The sequence below is a fragment of the Erinaceus europaeus genome, chromosome 5, assembly GCF_950295315.1.
Source record: "Erinaceus europaeus chromosome 5, mEriEur2.1, whole genome shotgun sequence".
NCBI classification, from domain to species: Eukaryota; Metazoa; Chordata; class Mammalia; order Eulipotyphla; family Erinaceidae; genus Erinaceus; species Erinaceus europaeus.
Genome location: NC_080166.1, coordinates 41,056,789 through 41,079,390, shown reverse-complemented (window position 1 = coordinate 41,079,390; position 22,602 = coordinate 41,056,789). Strand labels below are relative to the sequence as shown.

The window sequence follows — 22,602 nt, the reverse complement described above, 5'->3', positions numbered from 1 at the left end:
ATTAATCTTATACATAACAAAATTTTCTCAAATAGTTCACTTATACTTTTTTATTGCTAATTGATCTTTAGTAACTTTATAAGGTTTTTTATATCTCCGGTTGTGCCTTTTTAAACTGACAATCAAAAAAAATCTCTGTTACTTGAAGCATTAAATTAATGTGCATTTCTTCATATCTCTGCTAGGATTGTTATAATAATTTTATGACTTTTGCTAAATACCTTTAAAAGTTTGCATTAAAATTTATTTTTATTATATTTATTTATTTGTTGTATAGAGACAGTCAGAAGTTGAGATGGAAGGGGATATAAAGAGGGCAAGAGACAGAAACATCTGCAGAAACGCCTTACCACTTGTGAAGCTTTCCCCCTGCAGGTGGGGACTGGGGGCTTGAACCTGGGTCCTTGTGCACTGTAGTGTGAAAAGTTGGCTTATATTACACAGGCTTTATATCATTCTTTATGTAATATAATGTAACCTTGTAAGATGCTTTTAACTTGTAGAAAATAGGACGAATATAGATTGATGTGCAAATTAAAACAAGAACTACTTTAAAAAATTAAAGCTACTAACTTCTTTTTTTACAATCTTTTTTATTATCTTTATTTATTGGGTAGAGATAGCCAGAAATCAAGAGGGAAGAAGGAGGTAGAGAAGGAGGAAAACAGAAAGACACCTACAACACTGCTTCACCACTTGTAAAGCTTTCCCCTTACAGGTGGGAACCGGGGGCTCGAATCCAGGTCCTTGCACACTGTAACATGTATACCCAATCAGGTGCACCACCACCTGGCCCCGAAACTACTAGCTTAATCAAAACTGAGTAGTAGTATTGCATTTCTTATACTTTGGTACTTATTTATCATTTCATAAATATTTTTTCATATTGTTAAATAAGCTTTTGAAAACGTGCTATTTAGCTATTTTATCAATAGGTTGTAGATGAATTTTTCTATTTTTCAGTATTGGATATCTTATCTTTACAATGTGTCCTGTTTTACATATTGTCCAGTGAACATTTTAACCATTAAGTCTGTCTAAATATTTTCTTAGAATAGAGTTTAAGAAATAATATGAGTAAATTAAAGAATATAAATAAACACTAAGGCTCCTTGACTCAGCTTGGCAAAATTTTTGTATAGAGTGACACCATTTTTTACTTCTGTCCATATCAATTTTTAAAATGTTTTTTGTTTTTTTGCATTTGAAAGAAATCACTTATAAATCTAAAAAAGGGAACTTTTATTGTTTTACTTGTTTACCGCAAAGTTTGAGATTGTTATGTTAAGTAGACTAAATGTATAAAATTGAATTTACAGGATAGCATGGAAAAAGATAAGATGAATACTAATATTTCTGGGATGGAGAATACAGAAGGAGAGAACCCAGATGCTGAGACTGTATCTAAGTAAGTAGGAAATAGAATGTAAATAGTAACCCTTAGGCTTGTAATAGTTCACTTCCAGTTGATAATGTTCAGAGATTTTAAAAATGTTCTTTTATTATTATTATTATTGCCACTAGGGTTATCATTGGGGTTTGGTACCAGAACTATAAAGCCACTGTCCCTGGTGGCCATTTATCCACTTTATTTGATAGGACAGAGAGAAATTGAGAGAGGAAGGGAAGCTAAAGAGAAAGAAAAACAGATGCCTGCAGATCTGCTTTACCTATTGTGAAGTGTCCTCTCTTCAGGTGAGGAGTAGAGGCTTGAACACAGGTCCTTGCACATGGTAATGTGTGTGCTCACCAGTGTGTGCTACCACCCAGACCTCTTTTTTTATTATTATTTTAATTTTTATTTATAAAAAGGAAACATTGACAAAACCATAGGATAAGAGGGGTACAGCTTTGCACAATTCCCGCCACCAGAACTCTGAATCCTATCCCCTCCCCTGATATATAGGTATAGACCTTTTCAGTTTAGTAGTGAATGTTTGATTTAAAAATGCTTATTATAACTAATTTTCAGGATTATATTTTTTCCAAAGAGTTAAAGTGTAGCAAAGTATGGAATATCTTTGGAAATGTTCTTGAGGTCACTTGAGAATTATATCATACTCTAGTTCACATACTCCTATACAGGAGAATAGAATACTGAAAACAGGTAAGTATGTGTTTTCAAAATAAACATTGATTTTATTCCTTTTTAATTTAGTTCGAGTGAAAGGATTTGTCTGCCTCAAGATGAGCAGCCAAAGACTTTCAATCCTGCACGGCAGAGGAGGGGCCGACTGTTAAGGCCAGAGCCAAATGTGGGTAAAGCTGTTGAACAAAAAGAAACTCGGGCATCGCAGGGAAAAAAAGGGACAAATGTAGAAAATAATGAAAATGAATCATGTGTCAGTAGAGATGTAAGTACTCTGGCCCCTCTGAATTATTTTGCCAATGAATTTATGAACATCCTTTAAAAACTACAACACTGTATAGTTGTGTATATTGTCCATTAAGTTTAAAGCCAATATATCCTGTCCAGGAACTTTGCTGATTAGAAAGTCATTTAGCTTTCAACTTTCTGAATATTAAACATTTGCATGATGGATCAGCTGCTTTCATTTTATCTCACATTCAGACTTACTTTTCTTCATTAATGAGTTGGTACTTGAATTACTCATCCCTTTTAAAAGCTATATCGCTGAACTTTAAAGTAGACCTAAATTAAATGTTACAAACATTCCTGCTAAAATATAATTTCAGGAAGAAAGATTATGAATTATAAAGTATCTATGTAACACAGGTAGCCTTCTTGATAATGGTAAAAGTTGGCATGGTTTGAGATTTGAATTTACTTTATTATGATTCCTAATGACAATCATGCAGTTTTAACAAAAGGATTCAGGAAATATTTCCCACGAAATCATTAAAAAATTAAAAAAATATATTTATTTATTTATTCCCTTTTGTTGCCCTTGTTGTTTTATTGTTGTAGTTATTATTGTCGTTATTGATGTCATTGTTGGATAGGACAGAGAGAAATCGAGAGAGGAGGGGAAGGCAGACCTGCTTCACCACTTGTGAAGCGACTCCCCTGTAGGTGGGGAGCCGGTGGCTTGAACTTGTGCTTTGAGCCACGTGCGCTTAACCCGCTGCACTACCGCCCAACTCCCCCATTAAATCATTTTAACAGATGAGACTGAAGTAGTTGGGATGAAAACATTGAGATTTGATGTTAGGTAAAAAGTGATTTAATAACATTTTTAAAGATAACTGAGAAATACAAAAACACCGAAAACTATCCATTAACTATTTTTTAATTTAATTTTTTTAAAATGTAGTTCTCAGAATTCATTCGTAAACAGCTTATCCAGGTCTTTTTTTTTTTCATTTCTTTTTGAGAGGGTGAGAGAGGCACTACACCACCACTCTGTCAGCTATTGAATTACTCCGGTGCCATCTGTGGTGCTCTTGTGTGGTGATAGGACTTGAAGCAGGGCCTCAAGCATGTAAAGCAAGAGTTGATCTCCAGAGCTTTCCTGGATCCATCAAGTTTCATTTTATAATTTCTGAATGCTTACAATTAGTATTGTACTCTCAATTGGGGAAATTTATAAATGGATACATTGTTAATGAAACCTAAGACTTAAAAAATATTTTTTTGTTTGTTATTAAGTCTCCTGAACAAATAGAATATGAGCCATGTAAAATTTTTGACTGTCAAGACATCACATCACAACCTGAGAAAAATGATACGTTCCAGAATATGCCAACAGACGAGCCAGAGGCTCTTAATGAATGTCCAAAGTAAGTATCATTTTACTGATTACATCTTTTTTTTAATCTTGCATAGCTTTAGAAATTGTTAATTATTATCTAAACAAGCAATGTTTCATTTGTTACATTTATGTCGTTTATTATAAATCATGGGTGATTTGAAAAGAAATACTCATAACGGTCTTTAATTTGCTTGGATAGTATTGCCACTTACAAATTAGATGTCTCAGTGCAAATATGAAAATGCTACTAATTTTAAAAAGTGTATTTAATTTATTTATTAGAGGCAGAGAAATTTAGAGGGAAGGAAGAGATTGAGAGGGAGAGATAGAGAGAGACACCTGCATCACTGCTTCACCACGTAAAGCTTTCCTCCTGCAGGTGGGGACCAGGGTCTTAAACTTGGGTCCTTGTGCACTGTAATGTGTGCTTTTAACCAGGTGAGCCACTGCTTGGCCCCTGCTACTGATTTTCTTAATATTTATTTGTAATTAGATTGGCCACATATTGCATTTATTTAAAGTTTACTAAAAACATACATCTCAGGGTCAAAGTATGTGTCTGTCCAGGTTTATTTTTTAGTTTTTACTTTTATTTTTTTATTCATTTGCATTTTTACTGTTGCCAGCCACTTTTTCATTTAGATAGGAAGAGATCATAGCACCAGAATTTTGGTACACCTCCTATTGGTACAGGACTTGAACCTAAGACATACACTTTACCAGTGAGATTATCTCTCCAGTCCCAAATTTCTTCCCCATTTCTCTCTTTGCCACTACTGGAGCTTGGTGCCTGCAGACTCCACTTTTCTCTTTCTTTGTTTTCTTTTCTTGTTCTTCTTCTGTTCTGTTCTTTTCCTTTTTTTTTTTTTGTTTTATTCACATGTAAAAAAATATTTATTCCCTTTTGTTGCCCTTGTTTTTTTATTGTTGTAGTTATTATTGTTATTGATGTCGACAGAAAGAACTGGAGAGATGAGGGGAAGACAGAGCAGGGCAGAGAAAGATAGAAACCTGCAGACCTGCTTCCCCACTTGTGAAGCGACTCCCCTGCAGGTGGGGAGCTGGAGGCTCGAACTGGGATCCTGATGCCGGTCCTTGCACTTTGTGCCACCTGTGCGTAACCTCCTGCACTACTGCCCTACTCCCTACTCCCTCCTTTCTTTCTTTTTTTCTCTTTTTGCTTCTTTTCTTTCTGTCTTTGTAGGAAGAGACAGAGTGAGAATGAGAGAGTGTGACACCAGAGAGAGAGAGAGAGACACCTTTAGCAGTGCCCCACCACTTGTGAGGCTTCCCCCTTACAGGTAGGTACTTTCAGCTTGAACCCAGGTACTTGCTCATGTGAACTCTGCCATGTGAGGCACCATCTTACCTCCAGTGCTAAATATTTATTTATTTATTTATTTATTTGTTTATTTATGTTTATGAGAGTGATACCAGAGGTCTGCTCACTTCATGAGATTGGGGATAGTGGAGAGAGGCTAGAACATCATTCTGGTACATGTGATGTGTCAGTCAAACTCAGGACTTCATGCTTAGAAGTTCAACATTGCACCTACTGTGTCATGTCTTGGGTCTTTTGTTGTTGTTGTTATTATTATTATTTTTTTTTACTGAGACTTCACTGTTTCAGCCTGACTATGAGAGAGAGGGCGTGAGGGTAAGGGGCAGACTATAGCACTGAAACTTTCCTTAAGGTGGTGGGAACTTGGGTTGTACACATGACAAAGTAGGTACATTATTCTACTTTGTGGTATTAGTTTTTCAGGCCAATTTTTTTTTTATGATTGGTACTAATTCACTTTTTATTTTTTATTTATTTTTTAAATTTATTTCTTTATTGGGGAATTAATGTTTTACATTCAACAGTAAATACAGTAGCTTGTACATGCATAACATTCCCCAGTTTCCCATTTAACAATACAACCCCCACTATGTCATTTATCATCCTTCATGGACCTGTATTCTTTCCACCCACCCACCCACCCCAGAGTCTTTTACTTTGGTGCAATATGCCAATTCCATTTCAGGTTCTACTTGTGTTTTCTTTTCTGATCTTGTTTTTCAACTTCTCTTCAGGCCAATTTTTAAAATAGTTTCATTCAACAATTCCTGGAGATTTAATTTTTTAATTGTTTCACTTTTTTTTTAAAGAATATTTATTCATGAGAGAGATAGGATAGAGAGAGAGAGAGAGAGAGAGAAAGAACTAGTTATCACTCTGGTACATGTGCTGCCAGGAATTGAACTCAGGGCCTCACAGTTGAGAGTCCAATGCTTTATCTACTGTGCCACCTCCTAGACTACTTGTTTTACTTTTTAATAGAAGGACAGTAAGAACCATGCCACTTTTCTGGCTAGATTGTACCCATCAAAACCAAATTTTATCTGATATATTTTAAATTAAAATATTTACATCATGGTCAATAAAGAATACATTCTATTTCGTGGTCTGGGAGGTAGCTCAGTGGATAAAGCATCAGACTTGCAAGCATGAGGTCCTGAGTTCAATTGCCGGCAGCACATGTACCAGAGTTATATCTGGCTCTTTCTCTCTCCTCCTATGTTTCTTATTAATAAATAAATAAAATCTTTAAAAAAAAAGAATATTTTATTTCAGCTTTCCCTTATAATAGAGTGTTTTGTATCACAAGACTTTGAGAGTTGAAATAGTCATTTTTAAGATGATTATTCCCCCAATATTCCTTATTATTTCACTAAGGTAAAATTAACATAAAAAATAAGAAATTTCCTTTCCAGGAAAACACCAGATAGAGCAACAATGTTACCATGCACAAGGATATTGATTCAAGTCACAGTCCCCACCAGTAGCCAGAAAGCTTCATGAGTGGTGTCTTTCTCTATGTCTCTTTCAGTCTCCCCCTTCTCTCTTAATTTCTCTCTATCTATATCCAAAAAAAGAAAGAAAGATAAAGGGAAAAAATGGCCACCAAAAGTGGTGGATTCACTGTACAGGCCCAGTGATAACCCAGATTGGGGCCGGGGGAAGAGAGAGAGAGGTAGGGAGAGAGAGAGAAAGAGGATTCACCTACATATGTTTTAGAGAGACTATTTAAGGTAAACCAGCATACCCTTTGTTACTTTATTTTTTAACTAGAACATTGCTTAGCTTTGGCTATTTGTGCCAGGGATCATATGTGTGTGTGTGTGTGTGTGTGTGTGTGTGTGTGTGTGTATTTGCCACCAGATGCTGGGTCTCAGCATCAGCTTTTATTTTTATTTTCTGATTTAGAATTTTTGGTGTTTTGGTAATGGTTTTCAGCCATCCTCTTCATTTTTTTTTTTGTTACCAAAAATTTCTGGGGCTTGATGTTTGCATGATGATCCCAGTGAACCTATGGACATTGCTTTTTAACTTTCCCTTATAGAGACAGAAATGGGAGGGGACAGTGGGACACACACACCTCTGCAGCACCGTTTCACTGCTTATAAAGCTTCCCTTCTATAGGTAGCAGTTGGTAGGCTTTACCCTGGGTCCTCACACATGTGCATTCTGCCAGTCCCAACATCCTCAACACCCCAATCAATATCTTGTTAGTCTGGCTTAAAACATCAATGTATTTTTACTTACTTATTTATTTATTTTTAGAAAGACCCGATTTCGGAAACCAAAGCCAAATTTAGGAAGAGGAACTGGAAGAAGAAAAGTATTCTCTAAGGAAGAGCTACCAGTGGAGACTCTTCCCTCTGAGAAAATGACAGGAACTTCAAGACAGGAAACCTTACTAAAAGAGCAGTTATCAGTGGAGGCTGATACTGCTGAAGATATGGAGTTAGATTTAAAAGAAAGTGGAAGCTGTGGCATCATTCCCGTGGAGGAGACCCCAGAAATGATTTATACCACTGTGCTAATGGAGACAGATTTGAAAGAAAGCAGAAGGGAACGTTGCCCAGTGGAGAAGATAACTGATGTGTCTGAGGCCATTGAGGAAAGAGAGGCAAAATTGAAAGAAACTGGAAAGAAAGAAGTACCCCCACAGGAAAATTCCCCAGAGAGAGCCAACATTTTAGGTGTAGCAGAGACAAGTTTGAAAGAAACAGAAAAAGAAATTTCTCCAAGGGAAAAGGGGCCAGTAGAGACCAGTGCAATAGGGGAAAGGAAGAGTCTTTATAATGAGACAGGAAAGAGAGAGACTTCCTTAATGGAGGAATTATCAGAAAAGGTGACTGACACTGAGAAAATAGAGGCAGATTTGGCAGAAACTTTCCCAAGGGAAAATGTACTGGTGGGAATTGATTCCACAAGAGAAAAAGAGATTAAGTTGAATGAAACTGCAATTAGAGACACTTCTCTGATGGAGAAACCATCAGAAATGGTGACTGACATTGTGGAAACAGAGGCGGATTTGAAAGGAACTTCTCCAAGGGGAGAGCTACTAGTGGGAATCAGTGCCTTTCGAGAAAAGGAGATTACATTGAATGAGGCTTCTGTAAGAGATACTTCTCAGTTGGAGAAGGCATCAGAAATGGTGACTGATATCAGGGAAGCAGAGGCAGATTTGAAAGAAACTTCCCCAAGAGAAGAGCTACCGGAGGGGGTCAGTGCTGTTGGAGAAAAGATTACTTTTCATGAATCTGCAACAAGAGAAACTTCTCTATTGGAGAAGACATTAGAAATGTTGACGAACATTGAGGAAACAGAGGCAAATTTGAAAGGATCTCCCCAAATGGAAGAACTACCAGAGGAGGTCAGTGTTGTTGGAGAAAAGATTACTTTGAATGAATCTGCAATAAGAGACACTTCTCTGATGGAGAAAGCAGTAGAAATAGTGATTAACATTGAGAAAACAGAGGCAGATTTGAAACTAAATCCCCCAAGGGAAGAGCTACTAGAGGGGATTAGTGCCTTTGGAGATAAAGAGATTACTTTGAATGAATCTGCATCAAGAGACAATTCTTTTTTGGAGAAGACATCAGAAATGGTGACTGACATAGAGAAAATAGAGGCAGATTTGAAAGAAACTTCTCCAAGGAAAGAGTTGCCAGTGGGCCTCAGTGTCTTTGGAAAAAAGGAGACTGCTTTGAATGAAGCTGCAACAAGAGACACTTCTCTTTTGGAGAAGACATCAGAAGTAGTGATGGATACTGAGGTTTCAGAGACAGATTTGAAAGAAACTTCTCCAAGGAAAGAGTTGTTAGTGGGGGTTACTGCCTTAGGAGAAAAGGAGACTATTATGAATGAAGTTGCAACAAGAGACACTTCTCTTTTGGAGAAGACATCAGTAGTAGTGATGGATACTGAGGTAACAGAGACAGATTTGAATGGGACTTCTCCAAGGAAAGAGTTCCCAGTGGCGATTAGTGCCTTAGGAGAAAAGGAGACTACTTTGAATGAAGTTGCAACAAGAGACACTTCTCTTTTGGAGAAGACACCAGAAGTAGTGATGGATACTGAGGTAACAGAGGCTGATTTGAAAGAAACTTCTCCAAGGAAAGAGTTGCCAGTGGGGATTAGTGCCTTAGAAGAAAAGGAGACTACTTTGAATGAAGCTATAAAAAGGGACACTTCTCTTTGGGAGAAGACATCAGAAGTAGTGATGGATACTGAGGTGACTGAGGTAGATTTGAAAGAAACTTTTCCAAGGAAAGAGTTGCCAGTGGGCCTCAGTGTCTTTGGAGAAAAGGAGACTACTTTGAATGAAGTTGCAACAGGAGACACTACTCTTTTGGAGAAGACATCAGAAGTAGTGATGGATACTGAGGTTTCAGAGACAGATTTGAAAGAAACTCCAAGGAAAGAGTTGTTGGTGGGGGTTACTGCCTTAGGAGAAAAGGAGACTATTTTGAATGAAGCTGCAACAAGAGACACTTCTCTTTTGGAGAAGACATCAGAAGTAGTGATGGATACTGAGGTAACAGAGACAGATTTGAAAGAAACCTTTCCAAGGAAAGAGTTGCCAGTGGGCCTCAGTGTCTTTGGAGAAGAGGAGACTACTTTGAGTGAAGCTGCAACAAGAGACACTTCTCTTTGGGAGAAGACATCAGAAGTAGTGATGGATACTGAGGTAGCAGAGACAGATTTGAAAGAAACCTTTCCAAGGAAAGAGTTGCCAGTGGGCCTCAGTGTCTTTGGAGAAGAGGAGACTACTTTGAGTGAAGCTCCAACAAGAGACACTTCTCTTTTGGAGAAGACATCAGAAGTAGTGATGGATACTGAGGTAGCAGAGACAGATTTGAAAGAAACTTTTCCAAGGAAAGAGTTGCTAGTGGGGGTTAGTGTCTTTGGAGAAAAGGAGACTACATTGAATGAAGCATCAACAAGGGACACCTCTCTTTTGCAGAAGACATCAGAAGTGGTGATGGATACTGAGGTAACAGAGACAGATTTGAAAGAAACTTCTCCAAGGAAAGAGTTGTTAGTGGGGGTTAGTGTCTTTGGAGAAAAAGAGACTACTTTGAATGAAGTTGCAACAAGAGACACTTCTCTTTGGGAGAAGACACCAAAAGTAGTGATGGATACTGTGGTAATAAAGACGGATTTGAAAGAAACTTCTCCAAGGAAAGAGGTGCCAGTGGGAATTAGTGCCTTAGAAGAAAAGGAGACTACTTTGAATGAAGCTGTAAAAAGGGACACTTCTCTTTGGGAGAAGTCATCAGAAGTAGTGATGGATACTGAGGTGACTGAGGTGGATTTGAAAGAAACTTTTCCAAGGAAAGAGTTGCCAGTGGGCCTCAGTGTCTTTGGAGAAAAGGAGACTACTTTGAATGAAGTTGCAACAAGAGACACTACTCTTTTGGAGAAGACATCAGAAGTAGTGATGGATACTGAGGTTTCAGAGACAGATTTGAAAGAAACTTCTCCAAGGAAAGAGTTGTTAGTGGGGGCTACTGCCTTAGGAGAAAAGGAGACTATTATGAATGAAGTTGCAACAAGAGACACTTCTCTTTTGGAGAAGACATCAGAATTAGTGATGGATACTGTGGTCATAAAGACAGATTTGAAAGAAACTTCTCCAAAGAAAGAGTTGTTAGTGGGGGTTACTGCCTTGGGAGAAAAGGAAACTATTTTGAATGAAGTTGCAACAAGAGACACTTCTCTTTTGGAAAAGACATCAGAAGTAGTGATAGATACTGAGGTAACAGAGACAGATTTGAAAGAAACTTCTCCGATGAAAGGGTTTCCAGTGGGTATGAGTGTCTTTGGAGAAGAGACTACTTTGGATGAAACTGCAACAAGAGACACTTCTGTTTTGGAGAAGACATCAGAAGTGGTGATGGATACTGAGGTAACAGAGACAGATATGAAAGGAACTTCTCCAAGGAAAGAATTGCTAGTGGACCTCAGTGTCTTTGGAGAAGAGGAGAATGAAGTTGCAACAAGAAATACTTCTCTTTTGGAGAAGATATCAGAAGTGGTTATGGATACTGAGGTAACAGAGACAGATTTGAAAGAAACTTCTCCAAGGAAAGAGTTGTTAGTGGGGGTTAGTGCCTTTGGAGAAGAGGAGACTACTTTGAATGAAGCTGCCACAAGACACACTTCTCTTTTGGAGAAGATATCAGAAGTGGTGACTGGCATAGAGGAAACAGAGACAGATTTGAAAGAAACTTCTCCAAGGAAAGAGTTGTTAGTGAGGGTTAGTGCCTTTGGAGATAAGGAGATTACATTGAATGAATCTGCTAAAAGAGACATTTCTCTTTTGGAAAAGGCATCAGAAATGGTGACTGACATTGAGGAAACCGAGGCAGATTTGAAAGAATGTTCTCTAAGAGAAGAGCTAGGAGAGGGCATCAGTGCCATTGGAGACAAGATTACTTTTAATGAAACTGCCACAAGAGACACTTCTCTGATGGAGAAGACGTTGGAAATGGTGACTGACTTTGAGGAAACCATGGCAGGTCTGAAAGAAACTGTAGGAAACATTTCCTTGATAAAAGATACATTAGAAGAGATCCGAGCTGATGAAGAAATGATGCAAGATATGAAACAAACTGGAAACATAAACATTTCTCTAAGGGAAAATGAGCCTGAGGAGACTGGCACCTCAAGACAAACCGAGACAGATTTGATGCACAGTAGTTGTGGTGACTGCAACACTGTTTCTCCTCCAGATGTCAAAGTATGTATTTTTCTGTTGTTTAATATTTAAACACTATCAGAAAAATTTTATATAACCAATGAATTTCACTATTGCCCTCTAGTCCAACAACTTTGCACATCTCCAGAAGCCTAACTAAGGTCTTTTTTGACCCTAAGTTCTCATGTTACAGTAACCTGAATCAATATCTTTTTTCAAGAGTTTTTTTTTTCATGTTTTTTAATTTTTATTTATTCATTTTTTTGCCTTCAGAGTTATTGCTGAGGTTTGGTACCTGCACTACAAATCTACTGTTCCCGGAGGCTATTTTTGTTGCCCTTATTGTTTATTATTTTTATTGTTGTTATTGCTTTCGTTGTTGGATAGGACAGAGAAATCGAGAGAGGAGGGTAAGACAGATGGGAGAGAAAAACACCTGCAGACCTGTTTCACTGCTTGTGAAGTGACCCCCCTGCAGGTGGGGAGCTGGGGGTTTGAACTGGGATCCTTGAGCCGGTCCTCTATGCCATGTGCACCTAACCTGCTGTGCTATCGCCTGGCTCCCTTAAAGTTTTTAAAAAAAATTTTAAATTTATTTTGAGTAAAGAAATTGAGAAGTAAGGGGGGAAGGAGAGAGAGAGGAGAGTGTGTGTGACCTGTAGCATTGCTTCATTGCTTTGTTGTGAAGCTTTGGCCCCAGCAGATAGGTACCATGGGCTTAAACCTGGGTCCTTGTGTACTGTAATGTGTCCACTGCACCAGATGTGCCATGCCACTCCCCCACCCCATGCCTTTACTTTTTTTTTTTTTTTAAACTGTGGAAAAGTTACTATTTATAATGTTAATTTGAAGTTGCTGTTTTAGATAAAATTATAGGAGTGGTCTGAGAAGTGGTGCAGTTGATAAAGCTTTGGATTCTCAAGCATGAGATCCTGAGTCCAGCCCCCAGCAGCATGTACATGTGCCAGAGTGATGCCTGATTTTTTTTTTTATCTCTCTCCTCCTATCTTTTTCATTAATACATAAAATCTTTAAAGGAAAGATTATAGGATGGTGGATTGAGTTTGTGGTATCTTTGATAGGAACATACACTGAAATTGTTCTCTCTCTCTCTCTCTCTCCCCCTCTCCCTCTTTCTCGCTCTTCCTCCCTCCCCCCTCCCTCCCTCTCTCCCTCTCTCCCTCACACCCTCTCTCCCTCTCTCCCTCCCCCAGAGCACTGCTTAACTGGTTTATGGTGGTGCAGAGGATTGAACCTGGGACTTCAGAGCCTCAGGCATGAGAATCTCTTTGTATAACGTTACAATATGCTATCTCCCCCACCCTGGAATTGCTTCTTTTCATCATACCCGAGCCAGTTTTTTTTTTTTTTAATTCTTGCCAAACTTCATTGAAAAGTTCATTTTATTAAGTTTCCAGTTGCTTGAAGTTTGTTATCTAGCAGTTTGAAGATTTTTTTTCTACTATTTTTGATAGGTTTAGCAAGGTCTTAATGTGCAGTATTAAAATGAGAGTTTCCTGCATCTTGTGTTTTAAACAAATGAAATTGCATTCATTAAGAAATTTATAAACTGGGTAGGGGAGATAGACTTATAATTATGCAGAGAGACTGTCTGCTTGAGGCGTCATAGTCCTAGGTTCAATCCCCCAACCACTAGAAATCAGAGTTGAGCAGTGCTTTAGTAAAAAGAAAAAAAAGTTGATAAACCAGACCTTTTGTGTGTGTGTGTGTGTGTGATTAATACTGATTACAAGATTACATTATTACAGGGTGTGTGTGTGTGTGTGTGTGTGTGTGTGAGTGATTAATACTGATTACAAGATTACAGTATTACAGGGTATAGTTCCACAAGATTTTTCAGTAAAGAGAGAAACCAGAGCATCATTCCGGCACAGATGATACAGGGGATTGAACCTGGGACCTCATGCTTTTAAAAGTCCAGCATTTTTAACCACTGTACCTACTCTTGGGCTGCTTGTTTCCCTACGGCAAGTGTTTAATGTTGGCTTTTTTGAAGTATATGGAGTACTTAAGGAATAATGTGTGTGTATTGGTTTACTTATTTCTCTAGAATGTTAGTGGTGAAGTACTGCCCATAGTACAAAAATCTATAGAAGAAAAAAATTCTGAAAAGGAAGTTTCAAGTCCACTACAGACTTTTGAACATGATGAAATGGAAGACCAAGGGAGGCAGTTTCCAGATATTTCAAATACTAGTTTAAGGTAACTAATTAAATTTAGATAGTCTATTTTAATTTCAGATGTCACCTGTTAATATACTTAAAGCTATTACTTACAGATCATGTTGCGTTATGTGAAGCTTTAGACACTTTTAAAATTATTTATTTATTTATTTAGCCTCCAGTCCCTGGGGCTTAGTGCGCTAGAAGAAGAAGTGCCACCACTATGAATCTTTTCATTTGCTAGGACAGAGAAATTGAAACGGGAGGGGGAGATAGCAAGGGAGAGAAAGAAATGCACCTGCAGACCTGCTTCACCACTTCTGAAGCAGCCCCTCCTCCCTGAAGGTGGGGAGCCAGGGGCTTGAACCCGAGGTCCTTCCACATATCCTTCCACATAGTACTACGTGTACTTAACCTGGCGTGCCACTGCTCTGCTACCTGTGGAATTATGTGAGCTTTAATATCTAAGGGCTCACAAAATAGCTCATCTGGGAGGGCACCTGTTTTGCCATTAATGAGACACAGGTTTAAGTCCCCAGTATACTGGAGGAAGTTCATTGCTGTAGCTTACTCTTTTTAATTATCTTTATTTATTGGTTAGAGACAGCCAGAAATTGAGAGGGAAGGGAGTGGTAGAGAGGCAGAGAGACAGACACCTGGAACACTGCTTTACCACTTCCAAAACTTTCCCCCTGCAGTTGAGGACCAGAGGCTCAAACCTGGGACCTTCCTTGCACATTGTAACGTGTGCCCAACCAGGTGCACCACCACCGCCCCCTGACTTAATCTCTATACATGGTGTTAGAAGTTTTAAGCTAGTTTTGGAAAGATTGAGGTCATTCTGATAAGTGATAGAATCACTAACATACAAAATTGCATATAATGTGCGCTCCTAAATTAGCATGGGTATGGTAAGCTCCTACTTGTACAAAGATAATGTAATTCCTAGACTTAGACCTGGAATTTTACTGTATAAGCTTTTCAGGAGTCTGATTTGTTTTCATGGTAAGAAATAGAATGGAGTGTTTACTGCAGATTTCTTAAAGTTTTTCTAAAACTTGAGTCTTACTGCCCTTTCAGTTCATTCTAAAATCTGATAATCTTTGTTCCAAAAGCAAATCTCTTCCTCAAGAACAGAAGCCGTTTGAAGTTAAACCAACTCCTTTTATGAGAAGTCGATTCAAAAGACCAAAACCAAACTTGACAAGAGCGACTTTAAAAAGACCGACTGTAGAACCAAAAAAATATGTAATTGGGAAGAAATTGGAAATTGATGAAACAGAGACTATTGTGACACAACAGAACAATGAACAGATGAATACTCTCCCTTCTCAACCTGTGAGTGTTATTGAAGATAAGAGCATTTTGTTTTAGTTCTTTGTGGAATTTAAATTTCACAAATATTTTCTTAAGTGTGATTTTATTGTTGTACTTACTATTTCTCATTGTTCCACATGGTTTGAGTAAGAATATAAAATCGTTGATAATAAACAAATTCCTTGTGGAAGGAATTTTTGGTGACTTAGACTCTAGTTCAAGCTTTGACCTTTAGTGCATATATGATCATAGCCAAATAATGCAATCACTTTTTTGTTTAACAGAACAGGGGACTTGTACATGTGCAGTTTCACTTCTCTGGGCTGACAGAAATCAGTGGAAGTGTGAGTCTCTCTCTCACACCTGCCATAGTACCTCATGTGGTGCCAGGTTTGGAACCTGGGGCATGCATTTGGTAAAGCATGTGTTCTATCTGCAGAGCTACCTCTTTAGCTTGCAATCATTTTTTTTTTCCTAATTAAAAAAGTGGGAATGATATTCTTTTATTTTACTCTTGAGAAAAAATGAAAAGTTTAAGCCTTGATAGGAATTAAGGGAGATAATTTTATTAACATTAACAGACTTAGTTTGATACAGTATCAAAAACATTGAGATAAGTTGAGTGTCCTAAACATAGGAAGTATTTTTTTTTTTTTAGACACCTGCAGACCTGCTTCACTGCCTGTGAAGTGATCCCCCACAACAGGTGGGGAGCTGTGGGCTTGAACCGGGATCCTTAATGCCAGTCTTTGCGCTTAACCTGGTGCGCTTAACTTGGTGCGTTACCGCCCGACCCCTGGAAGTATTATTATTTTTTTAATTTAAATTATTTTGCATCTTCAGATAGCTTGGTTCTTAGTATATTGAATGTGTGTGCTTATTTCTCCTAATTCTGTATTTTAAACAAGGATTTGGGTTGTGTTATAATGGATAAAGTGTTGGACTTGCAGACCTGAGATACATAGTTCAGTCTCTGGCATGTGCCAGAGTTGTGCTCTTGTTCTTTCTCTTCCTCTCTCCATTATTACTTAGTAAAGCTCATATGTATATGTATATTTTTGCATTTTTCTTTATTGGGGGATTAGAAAAGTATATAACCTAAAAAGTAAAAGTTCTTAATAAATATATCCCATCTCTCCAGTCTAGCAATTTTTGTGGCAGCATTTAAAAAAATTTTTTTTTCTTTTTTTAAAATCACATTTATTTATTTTCCCTTTTGTTGCCCTTGTTGTTTTTTATTGTTGTTGTAGTTATTATTGTTGTTATTGATGTCATCGTTGTTGGATAGGACAGAGAGAAATGGAGAGAGGAGGGGAAGACAGAGGGCGAGAGAAAGATAGACACCTGCAGACCTGCTTCACCGCTTGTGAAGCGATTCCCTACAGATGGGGAGCCAGGACCTGGAACCAGGATCTTTATGCCGGTCCTTGCGCTTCAAGCCATGTGCACTTAACCCTCTGTGCTACCACCCAACTCCCAGTGGCAGCATTTTTGAGGATGTCCACCTAGAATTTTCTATATAAATACTAAATGTGCAAGTATTTTTGTTGCATTACAAAAATGGCACCAAAGTTAGCCATCTGATTTTTTTTTTCACTTAAAATTTGAATTAGTATATAGAGATTTATGCTGTTGGACTAGGGAGATAGTATAATGGCTATGCAAAAAGACTCATGCCTATGGCTCTGAGGTCTAAGGTTCAATCACCAGTACCATCATAAGCCAGAGCTGAGCAGTGTTTATTCTCTGTCTCTCATTAAAATAAAACATTAAAGAGATTATGCTGTTTTAGGTGGCTCTGCACTGTTTATATTTACTCCATACTGTAAAGAATTTAGTTTCTTACTGATTGGTTCACTTTTTTTTTTTGGGGGGGGGGTTTCACATTTTTTTAAAGCTATATATGTATATTTCCCCCCTAATTTTAAGTACTTATTTGAATATTTTTAAACCCTTGAATTGCTAGCAATAGCTAGGGATTTAGATTTTTTAAAAAATATTTATTTATTCCCTTTTGTTACCCTAGTTTTATTGTTGTAGTTATTGATATCCTCGTTGTTGGGTAAGACAGAGAGAAATGGAGAGAGGAGGGGAAGACAGAGAAGGGGAGAGAAAGACAGACACCTGCAGACCTGCTTCACCGCCTGTGAAGTGACTCCCCTGCAGGTTCCGGGGGCTGGAACCAGGATCTTTATGCTGGTCCTTGCATGTCACACCATATGCGCTTAACCTGCTGCACTATTGCCCAACTCCCTGAGATTTAGATTTTTTTTATTATCTTATTATCCTCTGTCAAGACTATCCACACTTTTTTAACAGTTTATAAAAGTTCCTATTTCAACTTATTCTTACCAATCTTTGATGAAATTTTTATATATGCCACCCGTAGGATGTGACTTCAGTAATGACATCAAAGGAAAAAGATAATTCAGGTCAGAAGCAGGAGGAGGCTGTGACACTACCATATATACAGACTGAAAAGGACCTTGAAGAGGAGGCTCAATCTACACAAGCTCAGGAAAAGTAATTATTGTTTCAGTGGGATAAACACTAGTGGTTCTTGGAAAGCCTGAGATAAGAGAGCTAGATGTGTAAATATATTTTAAAAGTGAGTTAATTTTAAAAAGTGAATATGAAGAATAAATTTTTATTTATGTGCTAGACTGCATGAAGTCATGAAAATCAGATTGAATTGAATACCTCTCTGTGTTCACAGCTTAAATTCAATGTTAATTGTTAATCATCTTGTTTAGTGCTTTGGGTGGTGGTGTGGGGGGGACAGCATAATCCTTATACAAAAGACTTTCATGCCTGAAACTTCTTAAGTACCAGGGTCTACCTCCTACAAGCTAGAAATATGTATATGTTGGTGAGTAAAAAAACAAAGAACAAAAAAAACCCCCCATATATATGGTTCATATTCATCACCTGTTTGTACACTATGGTCAAGTAGTAAGTAGTAATTTCGATTTTACCTGTGTGTATGGCATTTTAAGTGTATGGTCCATTGGTATTAAGCATGTTCATGATGTACAGCCATCACCACCATCCATCTCTAGTAGAACTTTCATTTTTTTTCTCTTTTTTAGACTTTTTTTTGGAGGGGGTTGTCCAGCAGCAATTTAAAACTATTTAATTAATTAATTAATTAATTAATTATTGGATAAAGATAGAGAGAAATTGAGAGAGGGTGAGATATAGAGGGAGAGAAACAGACATCTGCAGCCTTGTTTCACCGCTTGTGAAGCTTTCCTTCTGTAGGTGGGCACCAGGGGCTTGAACTCTGATCCTTGGACACTATAATGTACGCACTTAACCAGTTATGCCCCCACATAGCCCCATTTTTTTCATTTCCTTAAACTGAAATTTCCTATTATATTAACACTTCTTCATTCTCTTCTTCCTCTACTTTTTAACAATCCAAACTGTACCTTTTGTTTTGAATATTGGTACTTTGGGTAACTTATATAAGTTCATTATGAAATTTGAAATAACTACTTTATAGGAAAAGAGATAAGAAAATAATTAAATTTCTTCTAATGCCACAAAAATATATTTATTTATTTATGACTGTATATATATTTAACAAGAATTCTGTTCAGCTCTGGTTTATGATGTTGTGGGGGGATTGAATCTGGGACTTTGGAGCCTCAGGCATGAGATCTCTTTGCATAACCATAATGCTATCTACCTCCACTACAAAAATATTTTTACAAAGAGTAGAGGAGGTCTAAATATTGTTTTATAGTTATAATCTGGTTTTTCATTTTTGCTCCCTCTTTTCCTGTCTCTCGTTAGGGCTTATAGCATAAACACTTCCCCACAAGAAATGAAGGGAAATATTATCCCAACTGCTCTACCTAGAAGGGGCCAACTTCAGAGACCCAGGCCAAATATAAGAAAGATTGGGCAGAGGCAAATAGTAGAACAAGTTGAAGCTAAAGTCACAATTGAAGAAGAAAGAAACCTAGAAAAGGAAGAAACTGAAAAGGAATCCCTGACTATGGTGAGTTACTGTTATATAGCTAAATTGAGCTTGTTGATGCATATTCAATATCAAATGCTATAGGAATCTAATGCTTAATTTGACTTGAATGTATCATTATATATTTTTTTCTGTCTAGTCTTGTCTCAGATTTACAAATTTTTTTTTTTTTCCTCCTCCAGGGTTATTGCTGGGCTCAGTGCCTGCACCATGAATCCACCGCTCCTGGAGGCCATTTTTTCTCCCCTTTTGTTGCCCTTGTTGTAGCTTCGTTGTGGTTATTATTATTGCCCTTGTTGACGCAATTCGTTGTTGGATAGGACAGAGAGAAATGGAGAGAGGAGGGGAAGACAGAGAAGGGGAGAGAAAGATAGACACCTGCAGACCTGCTTCACCGCCTGTGAAGCGACTCCCCTGCAGGTGGGGAGCCGGGGGCTCGAACCGGGATCCTTACGCCGGTCCCTGCGCTTTGCGCCACATGCGCTTAACCCACTGCGCCACCACCCGACCCCCTACAAATTTTATTTTTTGAGTGAACCCCCAATTTATGAACCCATTCATTGAGAATTTTTCAGTCAGTTTAAATAACTGCTAAAATCATACAAAATCTTTTGATAGTCTTACTGATTAATAACTACCTATGTGTACAGTTATCTAAATGTATATAATTATAATATACACATTATTTAGTGATTTACTATTTTTCACTTAATATACTGACTATACAGAATTATTTTTTTATTAGGGCACTGATCAGCTCTAGCTTATGGTGTGTGGGATTTAACTTGGGACTTCGGAGCCTCAGGCATAAGAGTCTTTATGCCCTATCCAGAAACATTAAGAATTTTTATATTTAATTGCTACATAATATCCACCATTTTGGATGACAGGTGAACTGTGTATAATCTTTTGATATTAGAAACAAAGTCAAGTAATATGAAGTCCATTCCACTGATTTTGTTTTTCTTTAAGGGGACTTTTAGATTAAAAGTGATTATAACCAGTATGTAAACTTTCTGAAAATACTTTTTTAAATTGAATTGTTTTTTAAAAATTTTTTAATATTATTTTCCCTTTTGTTGCCCTTTTTTTTTATTGTTGTAGTTATTATTGCTGTTGTTATTGATGTCGTTGTTGTTAGACAGGACAGAAAGAAGTGAAGAGAGGAGGGGAAGACAGAGGGAGAGAAAGGTAGACACCTGCAGACCTGCTTCACCGCCTGTGAAGCGACTCCCCTGCAGGTTGGGAGCTGGGAGCTCGAACTGGGATCCTTGTGCTTTGCGCCACATGCGCTTAACCCACTGCACTACTGCCCCACTCCCTGAACTTTTTTTCTTTTTTGATTGCACAACTGATACTGTTTTTACCCCCCTTGGAAATTCTAAGCTTTAATCAAGGAAAGGTGAAAACACAATTGTCAACAGATGTGTGGGTTAAAAGAGAGAGAGAGACAGAGTGAGCCATCAAGAGACGAGACCCGTACGTTTCTGTGGAGCAGTTAGGTCATAATTAGTGATGGTAGTTTTTTTTTTTTTAATTTTTTTATTAATTTTATTTTTAGAGAGAGATGCAGAGAGAGAGGGACAGAAAGAAACACCAGAGCACTGCTCAGCTCAGGCTTATGGTGGTGCAGGGGATTGAACGTTGGACTTAGGAGCCTCAGGCATGATAGTCTGCATAACTATTACGCTGTCTCCCCCGCCAGTGATGGTAGTTTTTTTTTTTTTCTCCTCCAGGGTTATTGCTGGGCTCGGTGCCTGCGCCGTGAATCCACCGCTCCTGGAGGCCATTTTTTCTCCCCTTTTTGTTGCCCTAGTTGTTGCAGCCTCGTTGCGGTTATTATTGCCATTGTTGACGTTGCTTTTGTTGTTGGATAGGTCAGAGAGAAATGGAGAGAGGAGGGGAAGACAGAGAGAGAGGGGAGAGAAAGATAGACACCTGCAGACCTGCTTCACCGCCTGTGAAGCGACTCCGCTGCAGGTGGGGAGCCGGGGGCTCGAACCGGGATTCTTACGCCGGTCCGTGCGCTTTGCGCCACGAGCGCCTAACCCACTGCGCCACCGCCCGACCGCCACCCAGCCACCCACCCCGTGATGGTAGTTTTTAAAGCAATATATAAACATATTATTGCAATACTTTTTGAAAGTTTCTGTACTGGTGATTTTGTGTTGATCAGTAAGATATTATGATGTAATTCTAATCTTAGTTTAAAAATTGAAATACCTTTTAAAAAAATCTTTTACTAAATCTTTTAAAAAATCTATTATTTTTTTTGATATAAAGCTAAATTGAGAGGAAATATTGGGCTGGGGAGGGAGAAGACTCCTGCAGCACTGCTCCACAGCTTGTGAAGCCTGTAGAGGGGAACCCAGGGGTCGAACCTGGGTCCTTGCACATGGATAATGTGTGTGTTCTATTATTTGTAATTTACTTACTTACTTACTTATTTTTTTTATTATTATCTTTATTTATTGGATAGAAACAGTCAGAAATTGAGAGGGAAGGGGGAGATAGAGAGACACCTGCAGCACTGCTTCACCACTTATGAAGCTTTCTCCATGCAGATGGGGACTGGGGCTTGAACCTCGGTCCTTGTTTATTGTAATGTGTGCGGTCAACCAGGTGTGCCACCACCTGGCCCCTTATAATTTATTTATTATCAAGAGGGAAGGAGGAGATAGAGAGGGAGAGAGACTGAGAGATACCTGCAGCCCTGCTTCACCACTTATGAAGCTTTCCCTCTGCAGGTGGGGAGCGGGGGCTCAAACCCTGGTCCTTGTGCACTGTAACCTGTGCACTCAACCAGGTGCACCACCGCCTGGCCCCATAATGCGTGTATTCTCTGCCAATGCTCCCCCCTCCCCAATACCTTTGTTAATGACTGAAATATATTAGGATGCATGTCCTGTTATGAAACCAACAAATGAGACTACTTAGATGTTTTTTTCATTTTAGGCAAATTCTCAAATTGGAAATGACATTGAAGTGGTATCATCCAAAATTTCAGAATGCAGTGTGAATGATGTTTTAGATGAAAAGATAAGGTGAGCGCACGTTTTATTTTATTTTTTTTAATGTCGTAAAATATATTTAAGGTATCTAATTTACTTTAAAATAGCTATCTAATGATGAATATTATTTTGCTTCTTATGTATAAAAGAGTCAAGTAGCATTGTTTTTTCTTTTTTATCTTGTCATTTTTATTTCTTTATTTTTAAAAAACTTTTATTTTTATTTTTTAATTTTTTAACCAGAGCACTGTTCAGCTCTGGCTTATGGTATGGGGGATTGAACCTCGACTTTGGAGCCTCTGGCATGAGAGTCTGTTTGCATAACCATTATGCTTTCTACCCTCCACCCTATCTTGT

The 22,602-nt window shown here is 38.1% G+C and overlaps 1 protein-coding gene across 5 annotated transcripts in view; it reads left to right on the top strand.

Moving 5' to 3' along the window:
- Positions 1–22,602, top strand: part of BDP1 (B double prime 1, subunit of RNA polymerase III transcription initiation factor IIIB) — a 124,857-nt gene that overhangs the window by 53,349 nt on the left and 48,906 nt on the right. For all 5 annotated transcript variants that reach the window (XM_060191230.1, XM_060191229.1, XM_060191228.1 and 2 more), the window contains 9 exons: positions 1,320–1,408; positions 2,159–2,354; positions 3,611–3,741; positions 7,321–11,791; positions 13,821–13,972; positions 15,048–15,270; positions 17,639–17,772; positions 19,048–19,255; positions 22,190–22,278. In XM_060191230.1, coding sequence (XP_060047213.1) covers positions 1,320–1,408; positions 2,159–2,354; positions 3,611–3,741; positions 7,321–11,791; positions 13,821–13,972; positions 15,048–15,270; positions 17,639–17,772; positions 19,048–19,255; positions 22,190–22,278 — 5,693 coding nt within the window. The remainder of the gene's footprint in view (positions 1–1,319; positions 1,409–2,158; positions 2,355–3,610; positions 3,742–7,320; positions 11,792–13,820; positions 13,973–15,047; positions 15,271–17,638; positions 17,773–19,047; positions 19,256–22,189; positions 22,279–22,602) is intronic.